We start from the raw sequence: 19440 nt of genomic DNA on the forward strand, positions 1-19440 counted from the left end.
CAGGATGGTCTTGATCTCCTGACCTCGTGATCCGCCCGTCTCGGCCTCCCAAAGTGCTGGGATTACAGGCTTGAGCCACCGCGCCCGGCCCTTCATAAGTTTTAATTGCTTTAAAAATGGACTTCTTTTAAGAGATAATCCTTGCCTAAAAAGCCTAACACAGTGAAGCAACAATATTGTTTCAGAGCCCTTCATGGAATGTCAATTTCTCATGCAAATATGAACAAATGAGGAGGAAACGCCCTCTTTCACATACTCACTTGGGCATATGCACTCTGAGTTACTTTTCTCAAGTCATCTTGAGCACCAGTTGTAATTCTTCCAAAGAAGATTTCTTCAGAGACTCGACCACCTAAAGTCATACACATCCTATCCAAGAGCTGCTCTTTGGTATACAGGTATTGTTCTTTCGGTAAATACTGAGCATAACCTAGTCCTTTGCCACGTGGGATGATGGATACCTGGTAAGTAGAAAACAGTGCTGAAGATCCTACTACAGATGAAGACTTGATCAAAACATCTGTGTATAAACAGATAAACTCAGTCACTAAAAATAAGCACAACAGCCACACAGTCCATCAGCCTTGGTGGGATGTGATCTAGTAGCAGTGACTGCTCAGGAGGGATATTTTCTCTCAGGATAGTTTCACCTTAGATTTTTGTTGTTGTTTTCGTTTTTGAGATTGAGATTGAGTTGCTCTGTTGCCCAGGATGGACTGCAGTGGCAGGATCTCGACTCACTGCAACCTCCACCTCCCAGGTTCGAGCAATTCTTCTGCCTCGGCCTCCTGAGTAGCTCGGATCACAGGCGCCCACCACCAGGCCCGGCTAATTTTTCTATTTTTAGTAGAGAAGGGTTTCACCATGTTGGTCAGGCTGGTCTCGAACTCCTGACCTTGTGATCCTCCTGCCTCAGCCTCCCAAAGTGCTGGGATTACAGGCATGAGTCACTGTGCCCAGCTTCATCTTTGAGTTCTAAATGGCTTTTTTTTTTTTTTTTTTTTTTAAATAAAAACAGGATCTCACTTTGCTACCTGGGATGGTCTTAAACTCCTGACTTTAGGCATTTCTCCCACCTTTACCTCCCAAAGTGCTAGGATTACAGGCATGCGCCACCACACCCAGCAAGTTTCTTTTCTTTTTTTTTTTTTTTTGAGAAGGAATCTTGCTCTGTCGCCCAGGCTGGAGTGCAGTGGCACAATCTCGGATCATTGCAAGCTCTGCCTCCAGGGTTCACGCCATTCTCCTGCCTCAGCCTCCCAAGTAGCTGGGACTATAGGCGCCCGCCACCACACCTGGCTAATTGTTTTGTAATTTTAGTAGAGACGGGGTTTCAACATGTTAGCCAGGATGGTCTCAATCTCCTGACCTTGTGATCCGCCCGCCTCGGCCTCCCAAAGTGCTGGGATTACAGGCGTGAGCTACTGTGCCCGGCCCAATTTCTTGTCTTCTTGTAAAACTCAATTGAAAGTATTCCATCTTGACATTCTGACAGTTCTGATGCTGTGCAAGCATGCGGGCTTCATTCAACTCTGCTGTCGGACGTGGCCACATCCTCCTTCAAAGGAAGGAGGGTACAGCAGTCCACGATGCTCGGCAGCCTTTCCTTTCCAGTCCTCTTTTGCAATTAAGTAAATTCCTTTAACTTTAAAAAACTTCAGTTTATTGAGAGATGACATATATGGTTAAATGCACCCATGTGAAGTGTAGAGTTCAATGAGTTTTGACAAACATAACCTCAAGCCACAATTAAGATACAGAATATTCTCATCATGCCCAGAAAGTTCCCTTGCACCCACTGGTAGAGTCTTTCTCTCCACACCCAACCTCAGACAACCACAGACATACTTTCTGTCCCTATGGATTAGTTTAGCTTCTAGAATTGCAAATAAATGAAATCGTATGGCATATACCTCATTGTGTTTGGTCTCCTTCCCTGTTTTTGAGATCCATAGATGCTGTTGTGTGTATTAATAGTCATTCATTTTTACTGCTGTGTGGCACTCCACTGCTACAAACATACCAAATATCCATTTCATTCTTGATGCAAGTCAGGTTATTTTCAGTTTACTGATACTATAAATAAAGTAGTAACAGTCTTTGTGTAGACACAGGTTTTTGTTTCTCTTGGGGAATTAAGAGTCGAATTGTTTGGTCACATGGAAGTGTTCGTCTGCCTTTATAAGAAACTGCCAAACTGTTTTCCAAAACAATGGTACCACTTTACATTCCTTTTTTTGGCAGAGTCTCATTCTGTCCCCTGGGCTGGAGTGCAGTGGCACCATCTCTGCTCACTGCAGCCTCCGCCTCTTGGGTTCAAGTGATCCTCCCAGATTCCAGTGATTCTAGTCTCCCGAGTAGCTGGGACTACAGGCGTTCACCACGTCTGGCTAATTTTTCTATTTGTACTAGAGACAGGTTTTGCCATGTTGGCCAGGCTGGTCTCAAACTCCTAACCTCAAGCAATCTGCCCGCCTCGGCCCCCCAAAGTGCTGGGATCACATGAGCCACTGCATCTGGCCCCATTTTACATTCCTATCAACAACATGTGTGCGTTTCAACTGCTCCATATCCTTATCAACAATGAAGACTGTCTCTTTTTCATTTTAACCATTCCAGCAAGTATTTTCAAGTAGCTCATTATAGGTGATTTGCATGTCCCTGATGAATAATGATATACCCTGTGTGTGCTTAACGCCTACTCATACACCTTCTGGGAAATGCATGTTTAAATCTTTCACCCACTGTTTTACTGGGTTGTTTTCTTATTATTGAATTCTACGAGTTCTTTATATGTTCTAGATATAAGTCCTTGCAGCACATATAAATGACAATATATGTGTGCTGCATATATATATATACACACACACACACACACACACACATTGTCCTATATATGTACTGCAAGTATTTTCAGAGGATGTGGCTTGCTTTTTTTTTTTTGAGACGGAGTCTCACTCTGTCACCCAGGCTGGAGTGCAGTGGCCAGATCTCAGCTCACTGCAAGCTCCGCCTCCCAGGTTCACGCCATTCTCCTACCTCAGCCTCCCGAGTAGCTGGGACTACAGGCGCCGCCACCTCGCCCGGCTAGTTTTTTTGTATTTTAGTAGAGACAGGGTTTCACCGTGTTAGCCAGGATGGTCTCGATCTCCTGACCTCGTGATCCGCCCGTCTCAGCCTCCCAAAGTGCTGGGATTACAGGCTTGAGCCACCGCGCCCGGCCGCGGCTTGCCTTTTTATTTTCTCAATCTGGTCTTTCAAAGAAAGAGAGTCTTAAATTTTGATGGGTCCCACTTGTCAACTTTTTCTTTTGTGGCTCATGTTTTTGTGTCCCAAGAAATTTCTGCATACTCAAGGCCCCAAAGATTTTACCTGTATTTTCTCCTAGAAGTTTTATGGTTTTAGTTTTTATGATTTCAAATAATTTTTTGCATATGACACAAGGGTTAATGTTCACCATTTTTCCTGTGAATAATCTGTTGCCAGAACCACCTGGAGATAAGACAATTCCTTCCCCTTGAATCATCCTGGTACCTCTGTTGGAAATCAATGAACCAAAAGTTTGTGGTTCACTTTCCAGGCTCCATTCCATCCCACTGGCCTGCGTGCCAGTCCTTCTACCAGCACCACACTCTCATCGCTGTAGCTGCACACAGTCTTACTACTGGGGTGAGTAACTTACACTGTTCCACCCATTACCTAGAGGACCTTGGTCCAGCGGTAGCGTCAGTGCCTAGAAAAGGCATCCGTTACTTAGCAGACTGGGAAAGGGAGTCTCCCTTTCCCCAGGGGAGTTAGAGAAGACTCTGCTCCACCACCTCTTGTGGATGGCCCGACATCAGCCAGGCCTGCCCGCAGTTATCCAGAGGCCTAACCGTTCCTCTGTGATGCTGTGCGTCAGTGGTCATGCTCCTGGTCTACTTTCATGTTCCACCCTGTACACCTGGCTCTGCCTTTTAAACGGCAGTAGCAGACTTAGTGAAAGTACTAAAAGTCTTTGAAATGCAGAAGTAATGGCATAAGGTGTCTCCTCTCTCTCTCTGCCTCGGCTGCCAAACAGGGAAGGGCCCCCTGTCCAGTGGACATGTTACTCGCGTGACCTCATCTATCACTGGAGATGACTCACACGCCTTACCCTGCCCCCTTGTCTTGTATCCAGTAAGTAACAGCGCAGCCTGGCATCTGGGGCCACTACTGGTCTCTGCATCTCGGTGGTAGTGGTCCCCCCGGGCCCAGCTGTCTGCATCTCGGTGGTAGTGGTCCCCCGGGCTCAGCTGTCTGCATCTCGGTGGTAGTGGTCCCCCCCGGGCCCAGCTGTCTGCATCTCGGTGGTAGTGGCCCCCCCGGGCCCAGCTGTCTGCATCTCGGTGGTAGTGGCCCCCCCGGGCCCAGCTGTCTGCATCTCGGTGGTAGTGGCCCCCCGGGCCCAGCTGTCTGCATCTCGGTGGTAGTGGTCCCCCGGGCCCAGCTGTCTGCATCTCGGTGGTAGTGGTCCCCCCGGGCCCAGCTGTCTGCATCTCGGTGGTAGTGGTCCCCCGGGCCCAGCTGTCTGCATCTCGGTGGTAGTGGTCCCCCGGGCCCGGCTGTCTTTTCTTCTCTTTGTCTTGTGTCTTTATTTCTACGATCTCATCTCCACACACGAGAAGAAAAACCCACAGACCCTGTAGGTCTGGTCCCTACAACCCTTTTGCCAGGCTCTCTGGGATCGCCACTGCGCATGTGTAGTTTAGTGGTCGGCCTGGGCTTTGGGCAGTTCCTACTCAGATTTGGGCCTTGCCCCTTAGTAGTTTTCTTGCTTCTGGGATTTTCCTGTTAAATTTCCAGTATTCTTCAAGTCCTGGACTATCTCCTCTACCACCTCAGGATAGTAAAGCCTATGTCTCATACCACCGTAGTGTGGAGATTACGAAAAACCCTCAGGTAAGAAAGCCACAGGCTCCCAGTTCAAATCCAGCGTAGGTGTTGCTTTATAGGAGCAAACTCTCCTCCAGCTCTGGCCTGCTTTTGGATACTCTGTGGTCCCTTTAAATAATTTTCTGTCCAAATTTTATATTTATCTATGGGACGGTTTGTACAACCATGGTTACCAGAAGTTTTGGCTAAAGCCTTCTAAATATCATTTCTTTCTCCTTTGCGGGAGTGTATCTTGCTTCTTGAGTGGCTGCAGCGAGCAGCTGCTCACATGCGCTCTGGCTGCCTAGTGCAGCCACCCTGCTTCACCTTTAAAAGCGGGTCTGCGTGCTCCAGATACCAGCCGGCAACCGCGTGGCCTGCTTCATGGTATGCCACGGTCTTCTTCTCCTCAGGCTGCAGAACCTGCGTTTTCTTCTCTAAGCCTAACAAAATAACAACAAAAAAACCCAAGCCACTGTTTTAGTGACACTGACATTAAAAGACAGTTATACAGTGCTATACATTGCCTTACCTAAAATGGGGTTTGGAGATATAAGTCCTTGCAGTACACATAAAGGACAATATTTTATATATATATATAAAATACTATATATATATGAAGTATATATTGTCCTTTATATATATATATATGCAGTACATATATATTGCCCTTTATATGTACTGCAAGTATTTTCAGAGGGTGTGGCTTGCCTTTTATTTTCTTAACTGTCTTTCAAAGAAAAGAGTCTGCCTATCACAATCCAAAAATTCCTAATCAAGGCCAGGCGCAGTGGCTCATCCCTGTAATCCCAGCACTTTGGGAGGTCGAGGTGGGCCGATCACTTGAGGTGAGGAGTTCGAGACCAGCCTGGCCAACATGGTGAAACCCCGTCTCTACTAAAAGTACAAAATTAGCCAGGCGTGGTGGTGTGTTCCTGTACTTCCAGCTACTAGGGAGGCTGGGGCACGTGAATCACTTGAACCCGGGAGGCGGAGGTTGCAGTGAACTGAGATCATGCCGCTGGACTCCAGCCTGGGCTACAGAATGAGACTCTGTCTCAAAAAAAAAAAAATAAATAAATTAAGTTAAAATTGTTTTAAAAAAAGCAAATAGAATTCCCAATGTCAGAATAAAAGCAAAAGGTCAAGTTCAAAATACAACTACAGCAAAAATGCACTCACTCCCCCATCCCCAGGCCTGCTTTCTCACTTTTAAGCCACACACCCTGTGTTTTGCGAAACAAATTGAAATGTAAAATAAAATTCAGCATTGAGGTCATTTTAAACCACGCAAAATTACAGAAACCAAAACTCCGGCAAGGTCCTCACTGCATAGCCCAGGTGTTCCGAATTACCGAATACTGGGCACGTGAAGAAGCCGTAAGACACTACCTGTTGTTCATTCTGCTGGAAGGCAGACGAGTCTGAGAAAGCAGGGAGCCAGCTCAAGAGCCGGAGCTACCCTACACGGAGCCAGCCAGGCTGCTGCTGGCGCACCCTCACCTAGCCAGCCGGCCCTAGGGCGCAGAGCAAGCCACAGAAGTGGCAGAGCAGACCCAGAGGGCAAACCCCAGAGACACAGGGCCCCCAAGACCCGTGCTGGAGCCCACGTCCACCACAGTGCTGGCCGGACTCCAGTCTGAGCAGGATTCTTCTCTGGCCTGGATCAAGGTGGGCTCTGCCCCTCACTCTGTACCTCTGCTGTAAAAACTAACTGCACTATTTGTACTAAACACATCATCACACAGTGGCAAAAGTAGTTTTGCCGTGTTCATGGTAATCCACCTGAGAGAATTTCTCAGCTGATGTTAAGGAGACTGGAAGACAAAAACAAAAGCTGTCTTCCCAGTGACACAACCCAGGAGAAACACATGCCACAGGGCGGGAAGTTACAGAACAGAAGTGAAGTCTGTCTGCGGATGAACACCTCTGGCTTATCTGTAAAAACAGAGCCTTTCCCCACAGTTCACCTCAGGAGTCATTCATTTTCTCAGTGCCTATCTCACTACACAACACTGCCTGCAGGGCCAGCAACTGCCTCAGAACAAAACCTGCGACTGGGTGGCTGCCTGCTCTGCCCCGCCCTCTCTGATCACTTCTCCTTAACCTAAAAAAAGGCATACATACACAGTTTTCACCTGTCTCTACAGTGAATTATTATATTTTGCTTCATTCCATTCACAACTCTCATCATCTGAGGTTCTTCTTTTCAATAACAAATTTATAAAATAAGAGGTCTGGTGATTCATTCAATCATTGTTTACTGAGAACCTATCCCCAGCGAACCACATTGCTCTACCAGCCTCTATGTCCTCACTGGAAGCCCCACTAATCTGGTTTTGTACCCTCTACTCAGCTGAACTGTCAAAAGTCACCCTAACACCCTCACTGCCAAATCCAAAGTTCCTCTTCCTCCTCCACACCCCTGTGCCTCGCCCTGCTGCTGGCGCCTCATCTCCTGTCCCCTCCAGCCTACAGGTCCCTGTTATTGGCACATCTTCCTCACTTGTCTGCTGACACACCTTCAGTGCTTATGGTACACCATGAGCACTTGTGACCTTGCTGACACACCTCTCTCCTCTTACCAAATGTGGGCACTGGGTAACATTTCCTCTGCAACTCCCTCTCTCCCAGGAAGGTGGCTCCAAGTGCCCCAATCACACACCTCACTCCACCTGGCACACCCTGGGACCACCACTGCCCTTTCCCAAGTCACACACGCATACACTGCCCCGGCTCACAGGCAGGACAGCTCATTCTCTACCAGCCAGCTGCCTCTGCGAGTGCCCCACGCTCCTGCAGTCTCTCAAGTCTGTCCTCATTTTTTTTACGGCTGTCACTGGTGCTCCCCCATGCTAAGCTGTGGGCTCACGGTACTCACAGTGATGACTGCAAGGTTCTCTGCCTCCAGATGCTTCCCTCCTCTTCAAAGCCAGATTCATTCTCCTAAAATACCACTGGTCATTATGTTATTTAGTGGCTCACACCTGTAATCCCAGCACTTTGGGAGGCCGAGGCAGGCAGATCACCTGAGGTCAGGAGATCGAGACCAGCCTGGCCAACATGGTGAAACCCCATCTCTACTAAAAATACAAAAATCAGCCAGGCGTGGTGGCGGGCGCCTGTAATAGCAGCTACTCGGAAGGCTGTTCATTGGAACCCTGGAGGCGGAGGTTGCAGTGAGCCGAGATTGTGCCACTGCACCCCAGCCTGGGTGACAGAATGAGAACCTGTCTCAAAAAAACAAAAAACAAAACAAAACCAAAAAAACCCACCTTAATTCAATACTGGCCATAGGACAAAACTGTAAAAGCCTCTGAGCTTAACATTCAAGGCTTTCCAAAACTGACCAGTTTACTCTCCCTCCCTAAACACAGGGTAGGTAGCCTGCCTCAAGTCCACTCTGCCAGGTCACTTCCAGGCCATACCCAGTTCTATCCTGGGCCAGGGGCACACCCCTCCCCTTCTGTGGAACTCTGCCTGGCACAGGGCTTCCCCCTCCTTTGAACGCACGAGGACTTGAATTGCTACATGCCTTTGGGGACTACATCAGAAGCCCTATGGAATGTTAAGAAAACGCATGCTCCCCCTGTGCTGGCTGAGGAAGCACTTCCAGCTCCACGCCTGTTACGGTTATTTTATATATATATATTTTTTTGAGACAGGGTCTCACTCTGCTGTCCAGGCTGGAGTGCAGTGGTGCGATCTCGGCTCACCAGCACCTCTGTCTCCCGGGTTCAAGCAATTCTCCTGCCTCAGCCTCCCAAGCAGCTGGGACTTCAAGTATGCGCCACCACCCGTACTTATATTTTTAATAGAGATGGGGTTTCACTATGTTGGCCAGTCTGGTCTCAAATTCCTGACCTCGTGATCTGCCCGCCTTGGCCTCCCAAAGTGCTGGGATTATAGGCGTTGAGGCACTGCACCAAGCTATTACAGATATTTTACAACCATCACCTGTATCTAGCACAGAGCACCTCTAACTCATGTGATGAAACTTTTGTAAACAGGAAGGTTGTGAGCTTTTTAACAAACTTGATTGGTATAATTCATGGGTAGACACCTCACTGCTGGCTGCCTGTGCAAGCAAAGCATTCGTGAGCTGCCATCTCAAACTCACCCAGCACCACAGACCTCCATGCAGAGGGCAGGTGGCAGGGGATGGTGGGGAAAGAAGGAAGAGAGGCAGGAGAGGCATGGGAGGGGCCATGACACCAAGAGAACACAAGTATGGTGAGCCCCAGGGCTGGGCGGATACACTTTCTTTGCTTTCAGTTCTTGCCCAAACAGAGAAATCCCTGGCCTCAAATTCATTTTATCAGCCTTTCTACTTGAGTTATGTTCAGTTTCCTTACCACCAATCACTCGCTCAATTGCCTGTTCAAAGTGTTTCTGATTTATGGAATCTGACAGGTGCCTTGCAGCAATCAGCGCAGCTTCATTACAGACATTAGCAACATCAGCACCTAAAAAATGAACATAGAACAGCTTACCCACTGAAATACGCCCAAACTGATCAGTCAAATCCATAGTTAATTTTTAAATCAGCAGTACAATGAATAAAGGTTTTGTGTAAATATAATTCTGTTTGACTCATGATAACCCTAAGCTATTCTAGCATTTAATGTAAGCCTAATTCTGGCCCTCTGAACTAAGATGAAAGTATTAGTAATCAATAGGTAATTACAGGCAACTATTTACCTTAATAGACAATATGGTTCACATAATAGCAAACTAAGATAGCATCTAAAAATGTTCATTTAAATAACTTCGTTCTATCACCTGTGTTGCGAAAATGGCTTGCATAGATATTAGGTGAAGTACTGATGTATGATGAGAAACCTAATTTTTATAATCACCTAGTACATTCAGTGAAACAACTAAATTTAAATATAGCTAAAAGCTTGTCAAATGCTTTTTAGATCCATCTCTTTAACTTAGCAGCTAAGGGTATGGTAGCACAAATAAGCTACAGCACACCATCTGTGTTAAATAAACAAATATTAAAACATTATAAATTTCAAAGACAAGTAAAAAGTTAGGACCCCTGGAACAAGATGATCATCTTCTGACCACACTATTGTACAAAATCTTTTCATACTTCTCAAACTGTTCTTTTTTTATTTCATTTTGTGTTTAGAAGGAGAGAAACGGAATAGGAAAGGACCATATTTTACATTAAAAAATTATTGGAATAAGCACATGAAAAGATGCTCAACATCACCAGTCATTAGAGAAATGCAAATCAAAACAACCGTGAGATGCCAAATCACACCAGCTAAGATGGCTGTAATAAAAAAAGACAGTGACAAGTGCTGGCAAGGATGTGGAGGAACTGGGACCCTCACACATTACTGGTGGGAATGTAAAATGGCACAGGTAATTAAAATAACCTGGCGGTTCCTCAAAAAGTTAAGAGTTACAATATGACCCAGCAATTCCACTTCTAGGTATTTACCAAGAGAAACAATATGACCATGAAAAATCTGTACACCAATGTTCATGGCAGCATTATTCATAATAGCCAAAAAGTGGAAACAGCTCACATGGCCATCCACTGATGGGTGTATCAACAAGATGTGGAACAGCCAAACAATGGCACATTTACTTGGCCATGAACAGGAATGACATTCTGATGCCTGCCACGATTTGGATCAATCCTGTTCATTATGTTAAGTGAACATAAGCCAGGCACAAAAGACCACGTTTTTATTTTATTTTATTGGAGACAGAGTTTCGCTCTTGTCGCCCAGGCTGGAGTGCAATGGCGCAATCTCGGCTCACTGCAACCTTCACCTCCCAGGTTCAAGCAATTCTCCTGCTTCAGCCTCCCAAGTAGCTGGGATTACAGCCCCCCCCGCCACACACACCCAGCTAATTTTTGTATTTTTAGTAGAGACAGGGTTTCACCTTATTGGCCAGGCTGATCTTGAACTCCTGATGTCAGGTGATCCACCTGCCTTGGCATCCCAAAGTGCTGAGATTACAGGTGTGAGCCACTGCAGCTGGCCAAAACCACATGCTTTTATATAAAATGTACAGAATAAAAAATCTAGAGAGACAGAAAGTTTGATTGATTGTTTTGAGATGGAGGCTCGCTCTGTTACCCGGGCTGGAGTGCAGTGGGGTGATTTAGGCTCACTGCAACCTCGCCTCCTGGGTTCAAGCCATTCTGCTGCCTCAGCCTCCCGAGGAGCTGGGATTACAGACATGTGCCACCATGCCCGGCTAATTTTTGTATTTTTAGTAGAGACAGGTTTTTGCCATGTTGGCCAGGCTGGTCTCGAACTCCTGACCTCAGGTGATCCACCTGCCTCGGACTCCCAAAGTGCTGGAAATACAGGTGTGAGCCACCGTGTCCAGCCCAAAATGTTTTAAAATTATAATGATGGTTGCACAACCCTATAAATATACTAGAAACCATTAACTGTACACTTTACACAGGTGATTTTTAGTTAACTTTATTTCAATAGAGCTTTTAAAAAATGCTTAGGAATAATTCCTACAATATTTATAGAAAAAAATGATACACTATCAGCAATTTGTCTCCAAATACTCCAGAGGAAGCAGAAAGAGACGAGGGCATAGGTAAAAGTAAGGGTGGATGTGAATTAGTAATTGTTCCTGAAACTAGGTGATAGGTGCAAATGGTTTCATTACACCATTTCCTCAAAATCTGTGTATGTTTGAAATTTCCCATAATAACAAAGTAAAAATAGTCAGGCACAGTGGCTCATGGCTATAATCCCAGCAGTTTGGGAGGCCGAGGCAGGAGGATCACTTCAAGCCAGGAGTTTCAGGCCAGTCTGTGCAAAATAAGACCCTGTCTCCACAAAATCAAAAAATCAGCTGGGCACGGTGGTACATGCCTGTAGTCCCAGCTGCGCACAAGGCTGAGGCAAGAGGATCACTCGAGCCCAGAAAGTTGAGGCTACAGTAAGCTATGATTACACCACTCTGTCCAGCCTGTGCAATAAAGCAAGATCCTGTCTCAAAAAAAAATAAAATTGAGAATATAAACTTAGGTAGCCCACAGTAAAGAAGTGAAAAGGTAAGAAAGTAAACTGGTACCTGGCAACTGTTCCTGATTTTAATATACTTCTAAACAGAGTCCTCGTTACTTTCCACTCACCTGAAAACCCTGGAGTTAAAGATGCCAGTTTTCTTGCCAGTTTATCCTTCTCCAGGGTACTGTCCAGTTTTAGTGGTCGGAGGTGAACTTTGAAAATAGAAGCTCTTCCTTTTATGTCTGGTGGTCCTTTAGAAATCATTTTTAAGGAAAAGAAAATCATATTGAAACAGTCACACCTATACTCATGAGCACTGGACCTGCCCCAGCAAACATCATCTCACCAATAAAGATCTGCCTGTCGAAACGCCCTGGCCTAAGCAGCGCAGGGTCCAGGATATCTGGTCGATTAGTGCCGGCCAAAATGACGACATTTGTTGTTGTATTAAAACCTGAAAGATAACAAAAATGCAAACACTATTAAATGACAAGAGGCAGAAAGCAACAGTGCACCATCAGAAACACATGAGCACTGCAAATTCATAGCCACAGTAAACACATTTTCTATTCATTATCCAGTGGGTTTTTGTTGTTGTTGTTGTTTGAGATGGAGTTTCACTCTTGTCCAGGCTGGAGTGCAATGGCATGATCTCAGCTCACTGCAACCTCTGCCTCTCGGGTTCAAGCGATTCTCCTGCCTCAGCCTCCCGAGTAGCTGGGACTACAGGCATGCCCCACCACACCTGGGTAATTTTTGCATTTTTAGTAGAGACTGGTCTCAAACACCTGACCTCAGGTGATCCACCTGCTTGGGCCTCCCAAAAGTGCTGGGATTACAGGCGTGAAACACCGCCCCGGCCTATCCAGTGTTTTTTAAGTTACAAACTTTGAATTATTTTTCTTACTATTCAGCTTGTCCTTGAAAATAATATGTTAGACTTAAAATTTTAAGAGTAAATTTCCTAAAGACAAATGACCAAATATTTAAATTTATTTAACTAGAAATTTAGAAGATAATGTGAATTTAAAAAATGTCTTAAAATCAGATTAAATTTGCAAAGGATGTCTCGGACACACTGGGCCACAGGACAACCAACTGCCTATCTGAAGGCAGAGATCAACCTCTACCTCCCACCTCTTCTACACACTCAAGAGGCTCCGTGTTACTGCCCATTCTCAATGTAAATGCCATGGTCCCAGGCCCTTCACCCTCAGGACCCTGGCACGGCAGGATCTCCTGGGTGAATTTCCCTCAGATGTGGTGCTCCAATGTGAACGCAACATGGGCTGACCATTGCGGGAGGAAGGAGGATCTCTACCTTCTTATTCTGACCCTATTCCTGGCTTCGTCATTGAAGCCAGGTCAGTACTGGCACTGTGCTTCCCCTTTCTGCACAAACCACCAAGCATCCACATTTTTATCTTCCAGCAGGAAGAACACATGACATCCTGAGAAGTGCCTTTCCTAAATGAAAGAAAAACTGGCTAGCATGGAAAGACGGCTACTCTCTTAGTAAAAAAGTATTTGAAATTTGCTAAATTCACACTGGGTTAGGCTTAGATTTTCCCTGTGCTTCAGAGACGGTGATGATTTAGAGAATGAGATGGTAATTCTTTTGTGACTCATTTCACCAATTCTTCTCTTATTCAAACACTAGATACAAACAGCATGTTAACACCAATATTAAGTTATGCAGGCTGCCAGGAAAAAATATCTTGCAATTATTTATATTAGCATAAAAGAGCCTTTTAAAAGAACTGTTTGTTTTAGGGAATGCTTTTGTTTGTTTGTAATACTCAATATTGGAATAAGGACTCTCATTTTGGGGACATGATAGGCATAAGAAAGTGCAGCTTAAACTCAGGAGGCTGAGGCAGGAGGATCGCTTGAACTCAGGGGTCAGAGGATGCAGTGAGCCGAAATCACATCACTGCCCTCCAGCCTGGACGACAGAGCCAGACTCCATCTCAAAAAAAAAAAAAAAAAAAAAAAAAAAGTGCAGTTAAAGATACAAAAGCCTTGACCACTCACCATCCATCTCCACCAGCAGCTGGTTGAGTGTGTTCTCCTGCTCACTCTGCCCTCCAAAGTTGCCTCTTCCTCTCTTCCTTCCCACCGCATCAATTTCATCGATGAAGAGGATGCAAGGGGCATTCTTCCGGGCAAGGGCAAATAAGTCTCGGACCTTGGCAAAAACAGAAAGAGAGTCATTTGACCAGAGAATATTATTTATCCTCTGAATAAGAAATGAAATAAATCAGCCGGGCACAGTGGCTCATGCCTGTAATCCCGGCACTTTGGGAGGCCGAGGCGGGTGGATCACCTGAGGTCAGGAGTTCAAGACCAGCCTGACCAACATGGAGAAACCCCGTCTCTACTAAAAATACAAAATTAGCTAGGTATGGTGGCTCATGCCTGTGATCCCAGCTACTCAGGAGGCTGAGGTAGGAGAATCACTTGAACCCGGGAGGCAGAGGTTGCAGTGAGCTGAGATCGCGCCATTGCACTCCAGCCTGGGTGACAAGAGTGAAACTCTGTCTCAGAAAACAACAATGAAAAAAAAAGAAATGAAATAAATCTTCAGCTTCCATGTGCAGACAACCTTTCTGTGATACACACTGTAAGGTACATTTTTTTAAAGAGTTACAAGTAGCAAAGAAGCGGCAAATGAGGAGTAACCTGGGTAACTGACTCAAGGTGAGCAAATCTTTCTAAGATCCCATAAATTACTGTGTATGTAACAAACACTGATAATATCTGCCATTTTTGTAATACCAACAAATTAACATTATATATATGCCTACACAAAGACAACACAGTAGCGCTGTAAACTTTACATTGAGTTGAAAAGTTCAGACTTCTCTAGGGTTCACATTTCAAGCCTAAGGCAGTTATTAACAGGCTGGGGCTACTAAGGGGTCTGTGCAATCACACACGTACAATGAAGCCAAAGACCATCCAAGCCCACCAGCTCATCCCCAAAGAGGGGGGGACAGCCTCCGTCTGCCACCCACCCCACCACAGACCATCCTGATAGCACATACCCTCAGACAAACCTGCAGTTGGGAGGAGGAGGAAGAGCCACTCAGTGCCTCACCATCCATCACCTGCCCCTTCAGGGAGTGTCAGAGACTCTCCACCCGCCCACTCCCACCTCCACCCCCCACCCCCACTTCACTGGCCAGAAGTCCAGGTTTTCCTGCCTGGATTTCTGGATGTTCATTCCTACACCGCTCTGAACACATCTCCTAAAATAACTCGTATCCTTCTCCAGCCTCCCCTCTGAACTCCAGATCTGTGACCTACAGACCCACACCTTCAAAGTACATCCATCCTCTCCTGGCATGAACAGGAACTCAGCTATTCCAGCAAGCCTTAAGCAGGAGTCTGCATCTTCCCCTACAGGCTGGCTGGAGCTGGGGTCCATCTCACACCCCACTGCTGCTACCAAAATAACTGCTGGAGAAGCCCCTGCTTGCTGAGGCTCAGGCCTCGCGGCAGGCACTCCACCCCACTGTGCCGTGGGTCTCCCCGTGGGACATCACTATGTCCTCAGTGATTTCCATCCATGTGATTCTCGGTCTCTCAGTTCCCTGGCCACCTCTTCATTCACCTTTTATTTCACTCTGACAAGAAAAGCACTGACAAGGTTGCCTTTTAAACCACCATCTTCAAGTCGTCTCCTCTCTGAGCACCCCCTCCTATCATGTGGTCCCACACACACACTCAGGTATCTCATGCCAACTCTTTACCACTTCTCAGATCTCCAACCCACCAGGCCCACCCTTCCCCACCACCACCCACACAGCTCCTCTCCTGTCTTCAATTTCCCCCCATCCACATTATATCTCATGGCCCATCATCATAAATGCCCAACTCCCCCTCATTCCCTATTTTTCTATGACTTACCTGCACAACAGCAGCAAAGTGTGGAACAGATTTGAAGGTGAGGCCGGACAAGGTGGCTCACACCTGTAATCCCAGCACTTTAGAAGGCTAAGGCGGGTGCATCACCTGAAGTCAGGAGTTCAACACCAGCTTGGCCAACATAGTGAAACCCCATCTCTACTAAAAATACAAAAATTAGCTGGGCATGGTGGTAGGCACCTGTAATCCCAGCTACTAGGGAGGCTGAGGCAGAATCACTTGAACCCAGGAGGCAGAGGTTATGCCACTGCACTCCAGCCTGGGCGACAGAGCAAGACTCCATCTCAGGAAAAAAAAAAAAAAAAAAACCTCCTACAATTCAACAACCAAAAAAAAAAAAAACCCACTTAAAAAATGGGCAAAGGATCTGAATAGACATCTGTCCAAGGAAGATATAAAAATATACAAATAGCCAATAAGCACATACAAGGTGTTCAACATCACTCCTCATCATGGAAATGCAAATCAAAACCACAAGATACTATGTCATACCCACTAAGGTGGCTATCATTAAAAATCAGACAATAACCAGTGTTGGTGAGGGCGGGGAACATCAGAGCCCCTTACACACTGCTGGTAGGATGGAAAATGGGCAAGTAGTTTGGAAAACAGTCTGGTGTTTCCTTAAAACGTTAAACATAGAGTTACCATTCGAAAACATGGTTAAGTGAAAGAAATCAGGCATAAAAAACCACATACTGTATACTTTCATTTACACATAATGTCTGTACTAGGAAACTCTGCTGGGTAGTTTGTCTAGGACTCCCGATTTACATTTTTTTTTTTTTTTTTTTTGAGACGGAGTCTCGCTCCATCACCCAGGCTGGAGTGCATTGGCGAGATCTCAGCTCACTGCAAGCTCCGCCTCCCAGGTTCACACCATTCTCCTGCCTCAGCCTCTGGAGTAGCTGGGACTACAGGCGCCCGCCACCTCGCCTGGCTAGTTCTGTTTTTGTATTTTTAGTAGAGACGGGGTTTCACCGTGTTAGCCAGAATGGTCTTGATCTCCTGACCTCGTGATCCGCCCGCCTCGGCCTCCCAAAGTGCTGGGATTACAGGCGTGAGCCACCGTGCTCGGCCAGGATCTCTTCTTGATGTAATGGAAATGTTGTAAAACTGATTGTGGTGATGGCTGCACAAATCTGTGAATTACTAAAAGCTACTGAATCGCTACTTTACAGAGATCAATTGTTTGATATGTCAATTATATCTGAATAAATGTTGTCACCAAAAAAAAAAAAATCCACAAATAAAGCAAATTCTTTTTTTTTTTGAGACAGCATCTCACTCTGTCACCCAGGCTGGAATGCAGTGGTGTGATCTCAGTTCACTGCAACTTCTGCTGCCTGGGTTCAAGAGATACTCCTGCCTCAGCCTCCAAAATAGCTGGGATCATAGGCATGTACGACCACGCCTGGCTGATTTTTCTATTTTTAGCAGAGACAGGGTTTCACCATGTTGGCCACGCTGGTCTTGAACTCCTAACTTCAAGCGTTCCGCCCACTTCAGCCTCCCAAAGTGCTGGGATTACAGGCATGAGTCACCGCACCAAGCCATCAATTCTTGAAATTGGTCTGATATAGGTAGCAGACTGCAGTCCTAGCTGGTGCAAGGGAAGGTGGGGTAGAAGTCACAGGCCTTGCTGAAGGCTTAGGCCTGGAGGAGAGCTCAGGCCATGGACTGGTGAGAGGTCACTCCAGCACTCTAGGGGGAAGGGCTGTCTCTAGCAAGTCCCCCAGCTGTGGGGAAGTGGTGGGTGTAAGGAAGCTGCACCATCAGAACAGAATGAGACTCACTCTGGCTGGGCCCACACCAACGAACATCTCCAAAAACTCAGATCCACTAACGGTGATGAAGGGGACATTGGCTTCTCCGGCTGTGGCCTTAGCTAGCAGCGTCTTCCCAGTGCCTGGAGGACCAGTGAGAATGGCGCCCTTCAGATATGAAAAAAGAAATTACATTTAATGAGAATTTCAGAAAAGTAAATTGTGTATCCCCAAATAATTCCAAGATATAACTCTGTCTCTAAATCTTATTGATATACATTAAATATTAAACATTTGCGCTATGGTAGAACATTTTTATATTAGTAAGAATAAGATGGCCAGGTGCGGTGGCTCAAGCCTGTAATCCCAGCACTTTGAGAGGCCGAGATGGGCGGATCACGAGGTCAGGAGATCGAGACCATCCTGGCTAACACAGTGAAACCCCGTCTCTACTAAAAAATACAAAACTAGCCGGGCGAGGTGGTGGGCGCCTGTAGTCCCAGCGACTCAGGAGGCTGAGGCAGGAGAATGGCGTAAACCCGGGAGGCGGAGCTTGCAGTGAGCTGAGATCCGGCCACTGCACTCCAGCCTGGGCGACAGAGTGAGACTCCATCTCAAAAAAAAAAAAAAAAAAGAAAAGATTACCAAAATAATTTTGTTTCAAAAAATTTGGTAATAATGTGAAATTTAAAGTATTTCCTTTTTTTCCTATGTGCTGATTTTAGACCTTTAATCTAAAATGTATTAAGCCGACTTAGGCTAGGAACTATACTAATAAACCGGCTAAGCGTATTACTTTAAATAATTCAAGAAGACCAAACCCACACTCCTTGATTATATGCTATTCTTTACTTTTACAAGTAAATATTAGTTTTGAGCTCAAATAATTAATAAACCCAACTCTGACTTAACTTTCATGTACAAATCAGTACATTTTTAGCATGGTTGGACATGCAACTTAAAACCTAACTGTGAATTTATTTCCACTGACCACCCACAAACAGTGTTCTCTCTTATTTATAAATAGACATACTACCACACTACCATATCCAAATACTGTGAGGAGGAAGATAATATGGTCAAATGATATTTTTTCTAGGCTTTGTAATAAAACCTTAAGGTATTTTTAAAATTTTGCTTTTCGTCTTTAAAAGTTTCACAAATGAAGTAGAAATCTAACGACCAATGACAAACTTAACTACAAAGAAAGAATGTGTTTGCTCAAACAATACACTTTTTTTTTTTTTGAGATGGAGTTTCACTCTTGTTGTCCAAGCTGGAGTGCAATGGCAAGATCTCGGCTCACTGCAACCTCCACCTCCCAGGTTGAAGCAATTCTCCTGCCTCAGTCTCTTAAGCAGCTGGGATTACAGGCGCACACCACCATGCTCAGCTAATTGTTTGTATTTTTAGTAGAAATGGGGTTTCACCATGTTGGCCAGGCTGGTCTTGAACTCCTGACCTCAGGCGATCCACCCACCTCGGCCTCCCAAAGTGCTGGAATTACAGGCGTGAGCCACAACACCTGGCCCTACACAACTAATATAATAGTCAGCTAGGTGTGATGCAAATGGATACCAAATAACAGTAAGTTATAAATTCATAAAATATGACTTTTTATCCATAGAAGCAAGACATAAAAATCAAGGAAATAATGATTATCTTTCAAAGGATTCCTTTAAAGTAAAATTTATTAATGGACTTTAAAAAGAAATATACAGGCCGGGTGCGGTGGCTCAAGCCTGTAATCCCAGCACTTTGGGAGGCCGAGACGGGAGGATTACGAGGTCAGGAGATCGAGACCATCCTGGCTAACACGGTGAAACCCCATCTCTACTAAAAAA

At 45.6% G+C, this 19440-nt stretch overlaps 1 protein-coding gene across 3 annotated transcripts in view; it reads right to left on the bottom strand.

Moving 5' to 3' along the window:
* The window catches only part of AFG3L2 (AFG3 like matrix AAA peptidase subunit 2), a 44850-nt gene that overhangs the window by 11833 nt on the left and 13577 nt on the right, over window positions 1–19440 (bottom strand). For 2 of the 3 annotated variants that reach the window (XM_017852871.1, XM_017852872.1), the window contains 7 exons: window positions 17627–17764; window positions 13935–14088; window positions 12247–12354; window positions 12026–12151; window positions 9249–9359; window positions 5221–5336; window positions 261–461 (listed from right to left, as the gene is read on the bottom strand). In XM_017852871.1, the coding sequence (XP_017708360.1) occupies window positions 261–461; window positions 5221–5336; window positions 9249–9359; window positions 12026–12151; window positions 12247–12354; window positions 13935–14088; window positions 17627–17764 (954 nt within the window). The remainder of the gene's footprint in view (window positions 1–260; window positions 462–5220; window positions 5337–9248; window positions 9360–12025; window positions 12152–12246; window positions 12355–13934; window positions 14089–17626; window positions 17765–19440) is intronic. The other variant, XM_017852873.1, reaches the window with a different exon arrangement.

This window comes from Rhinopithecus bieti, unplaced genomic scaffold (assembly GCF_001698545.2).
Source record: "Rhinopithecus bieti isolate Rb0 unplaced genomic scaffold, ASM169854v2 scaffold_35884, whole genome shotgun sequence".
Taxonomy (NCBI): domain Eukaryota; kingdom Metazoa; phylum Chordata; class Mammalia; order Primates; family Cercopithecidae; genus Rhinopithecus; species Rhinopithecus bieti.